At 34.1% G+C, this 4943-nt stretch overlaps 1 protein-coding gene across 1 annotated transcript in view; it reads left to right on the top strand.

The window, feature by feature from the left end:
- LOC108751683 (neurotrimin-like) overlaps nt 1-4943 on the top strand; it is an 84557-nt gene that overhangs the window by 33236 nt on the left and 46378 nt on the right. Inside the window, exon 2 of the mRNA XM_018491989.1 lies at nt 1615-1712. Within this exon, the coding sequence (XP_018347491.1) occupies nt 1615-1712 (98 nt within the window). The remainder of the gene's footprint in view (nt 1-1614; nt 1713-4943) is intronic.

The following is a 4943-nucleotide window of genomic DNA, read 5'->3' as shown; positions in this document are numbered from 1 at the left end:
TGTGTGTGTGTGTGTGTGTGTGTGTGTGTGTGTGTGTGTGTGTGTGTACTTTGTACGATGAAACTTATACCAAGCTTAATGAAGCTTAAACCATGAATACGCGCTCGCAAATGAACTACAGCGTAATTACTGTAGCTTATTATCGATGTAGCTTATTATCGATAAAGGATGTAGTCATACTACAACTAGATACAGCAATTAGTAAAGAGAATTTTTTAAGAGAAGTACCAATATGCACTTGGAAATCAAACGATATTGTATTTTTGATTGTGTCGACCATTTCATTGCATCTGCTATTTCAAATCCGAATATTTCATTTTCAAGTTGCAAGTGTAGTTATTCGGTGGTATATTTTTGAGATTATTAAATTTGCATAGAGCAGCAGAAAAATAGGATTTCAAATAGCGGTAACGTCAATATGACACAGCGAACGTGTAAGAAAAAAAAAAAGATATAATCGGATTACTTTAAAAGCCGCTGTTCGGAAATATAAGAGAACGTAATGAATAATATAAGAAAGTAGTATGAAAAAGAATATGATAAAAGAAGAAAAAATAAGAGCATGAGAGATTTGTGAACGACTGGATGTGGTGTAAACTATTAACAATTCATTTACCACGACTCTCTCTCCGGATTTCGAGCTGTTTTCCGAAAATCCGATAGAAACAAGTATATAGTGCGAAATTGAATATGCAAATATCGCATGGGACAACATCGATTCTGTTCAGGTGAGAGAAATACTTGAGTATACATTAAATTCCGGACTATAACAGTGATGATGCACGTACCATGCTATAAACTGTTGCTAACTTATTTCGTATCATCACGCGTAGTTTCGTAAGTATACTACCTTGTCTCGAAAATTTTCTTTGAAGTAGTAATTGGCTTGCTTATTAATGGCCTCTTAGAAGTTTCTAAGCTTGATGAGCGAACCGTCTATAAAGCTGAGCTTAATGAAAGAAATTTTGTTATATATTGTAATATACAAACAATCTTGTCACTATTACAATAACGTTTACTTCATTACTGTAATAAATTTTACCGCAAAATATTTTATTTTCAAAGCTGATGTAACAAAGCCAGTAAAAATCACTATATGGATCTATTACATAATCCTTATTATACGCGTTATTATAAAATATTATTATATTACTGAAATTACTTTTTGTTGGAATATAAAGAGGGATGAATTCGTTCATTCTTTTGCATTTTGAATCTTTGGAACTATTACTTAGAAATGACTGCTTGAATCTTTCCAGCTAACTTCCAATAAGAATTACTTGATAAACATTTAGTTGCATTCTAAATTTTATTGCGGCGCAACAATATGAGCGTGCAATGATTCCAAATAACTTTTCTTTTCAAAAATCGAGAACACACAAGAACATTGTGGAATTATAAAGTGCCAGGTTTAGTCCTTGCTTGACCCGCTTACGTTAACTCGCGCTATTCACTGCCGAGTTTCTCGAGTACTTTGCAAACTTCGGTGCGTACGTAGGGCTATAAGTATAAGTACTAGTAAGTAAGTAAGTAAGAGTATGTATACCGCCGTTTATACGTAGAGCGTTCGCGCGATAGCGTGATACTTAAGTCGGGGACGTTCACGTGTTACAGATTTACCCAGGTTTGGCAAACCGTTGAACAATCTCACAGTCTCGGTGGGTCGCGAAGCCATTTTCACCTGCATCGTCGAGGATCTCGGACCATACAAGGTGAGACACAACATCATAGTCCCGGCCATCCTATTTTCCACGCGCGGTTGCAGCTATACATTCCGCCGCCGTGCTGCTGTTGCAATTCCACGCCACGTTACGCGCACTGATGTCTCCCTGTATGATTGGGACTGATTTTGATGAGTGACATTAGACCGTGCAAATTTCATTATACACTCATGACAAATTATAAAACAGTATTACCTGCTAATAGAAACAATCCCATTTTTATTCAAAAATATAATAAGATCGTTAAAAACTTTTATCAATTTTATAATAACTCTATCACGAATTCATGTTAACTTTTTATTTCAAGTTTTTATTAATTTCATTTTTGCAAAAAAAAAAAAGGAGATAATTTATAAATTCATTTCCAATATATATTTTATGCAATTCGTGATTAATGTGAATTTAATACGAGCGGTTTATATTTTCCTATTTGGTCGACTCTGATATCTAAATATAAGATGAAAATCAGATAATTTCTAGCGAGAGTTTCCAGTAAGTTCATTATGCAAATACAGATCTTTATCTCTAAATTACGAAATCGCATTGGTTACTCTTACGCTAACACATAGATACATACTGTAATTTGCGATTTAGAAAATTGGTACTAAGACGCTTTGAGAGGCACGGCGCGACGTCATTACTGAACTACGTCGGCAAAGTTTCACAGAGATGGAGAAATTAACGAACAGGACAAATAAATTCAAAGCGGAGGATTGGAGCACGAGGATCACAGTGCGTATCTGGGCAACTCCATTTAAGTAGAAATAAAATCCCGCGGGGTGTGAGTTCAGCAGTTTGTTAACCAGCTCCTCTCTCTCTCTCTCTCTCTCTCTCTCTCTCTCTCTCTCACACACACACACTCGTCGCCTTCTGGTCGATTCGTTTTCCTGTCGTTTGTCTATCTCTCCTCTCTCGTTTTCTACTTATTTCCCATCTCTCCTCTCAGCGAGAGATCGAACGTTTCTCGTGAAAATACTCTTTTCGATTCTCTTTTGCTCTTTCACCAGGCCGCGCTCAAACCACGCATGGAGAAGTTATAGTTTTATAGATAGCGCCTACCTCGCGACTGTTGAAATGTTTTTGCGATAAAAATGCGCAAAATTGTTTTATGGCATCGCAGAAATACATGTATGCGTATAAATGCGTATATATGTGTGTATGTAGGCGTTCGTTTGCGCACGTTCGAACGGAATCGATGCATTATCCTTACGCGGTTGGTCAACGATACCTCTGCGGAAATGAAAACGGCGAGAGTCACGTTGGCCGCCGCGATATTCGCGAAAAGCGTTCAGTAAAAATAATAAAAAGCGCGTGCCACTTTGCTCGGACGGGACACAAAGGGGCGCGCTTTCGATAATCGATGCCGACGACGGTCGCCGCGGAATTAACGCTTTTTAGCGTAACTCGTTTTAAGCACATGGCAGTCGCATACGGCGCGGCTATAACCGATATCGCGTGATTGCTTTTTTGTGTCGACGGTATCGCAATCCTTTCGCATCGCTAATAATAAGTTATTAATTTCCTCTGATAGGACACGCGATTAAGTGGAGCGTGCACTCGTAGTATTATTGTTTCGACAAAGAGAGAGAGAGAGAGAGAGAGAGAGAGAGAGAGAGAGAAACGTAAATATATCTTCAAATAGTAAAGACACGAAGGGAGCGTACGTTAATGCAACGACGTTGCTGACATCAAGTAGTTTATTTATATTTCAAACTGTAACATGAGTAATGGTGAATTTTATGTATAGTGACTCCTGAGAGAAGGAAGAAACACCTCAGATATTCTCTGGTGCTTTGAAATAATAAAGCGTCTTATTACGACTCACAAGGTGTTAGAACTCGTGTCGTGTTATGTAGTATATGATGGCACGAATTCTGCTAATTAGCAACAAACATGCCATTTATAAGTTAGGTCTTATATCTTTTCACGTTATTGTCATCCTCCAGTTACCGTTATTTACGCACTAACTTATGCACTTTCTCAATATCAGCTAATGAATAAATTTTAGAAACTAAAGTTTGGAAAATATTTTATTTCTGAATATAAGATAAAAGAGAATGTAAAGAAAAAAACGTAAATAATTAAAATATTTTGTAAATATTAACATTACGTTATATTTATCGATACGTTAAATTAATGTATTAAATTAATTGTTAAAATATAAAAAATTTTCTAATTGTTAACAACATAAATAAGTATTTCTAGAGAAAAATTGGAAAATAAATATTTTAATTTAAGAATTGTATCACAATTTGTTTTAGAAATAGTGTTTACATAAAGTTTGCAAAGTAAAAGTAAAATCTTGACATATATGAATATAGTTGATTATAATTAAAAAATCGTTGCAAACTTTTTATTCAAACTCGATGTTTCAGAATTAATCATGCACACAGCTCGTCAGTGATCCATTATAATAAATTTTGCTGTAATTTATTATGCAGTCTATGTGACACGAGTTACGCTAATTTTTACTTTTTTATTTAAACAGTATTAATTTGTACAAAATTTTTAGACGTAAAAAATCTCAATTAATATATCGAATATTCAGAAAAATATGTTTAGTGCTTAAAAATATTTTTTAACAAATTTTTATTAATGAAAAATTATATAAATTTTATGAAAGGTATCCTGACATGATATCTTGCAATCGCGGTTATATATATGTTTATAATTTTCTTATAATTTATTTATAAATTATAATTTCATTATAATTTTGAAATAATTAAGAAATTAGAAAATTTCTTGGTTTATTAACAAACATATTTAAAATTAAGTTAACAAAATGAACTTAGTTATCTTTTTTCCATTAAAAATAATAATATATTTTTTCTAAAATCTTATAGCAAAATAGAGCTTCAATGTGCTTTTAGCTACAATATTTTCATTTCTACCGTGCCTTATGAAGTGCGGAAATAAGCGTGCTTCAGGAATAAAACGATTTATGTATTATCCCGACTCTCCGGAAAATTTTAAAATTTTATTAAAGAGCCGAAATTACTTCCTGTGGAAGTGGGAACAGTAAGGAAAGGAGGCACCCCAAAAAAGTATTTTTACGGTCCTAAACCTAATTGAAGCCGGGTCCTTAAAACTCGTTGGATTTTGTGGAGATTAGCGCTCGGAAATTTCTCTTCTTTTAAATAATTGTGATTTCAGCACTATGTTAACGTGAACTTTTGTATTCCGTATATATATATATATATGTGTGTGTGTGTGTGTGTGTGT

This window comes from Trachymyrmex septentrionalis, unplaced genomic scaffold (assembly GCF_001594115.1).
Source record: "Trachymyrmex septentrionalis isolate Tsep2-gDNA-1 unplaced genomic scaffold, Tsep1.0 scaffold51, whole genome shotgun sequence".
In the NCBI taxonomy this organism is placed as follows: domain Eukaryota; kingdom Metazoa; phylum Arthropoda; class Insecta; order Hymenoptera; family Formicidae; genus Trachymyrmex; species Trachymyrmex septentrionalis.
Note: the sequence above shows the minus strand (reverse complement) of the source record. Positions and strands in the feature narration are given on the sequence as shown.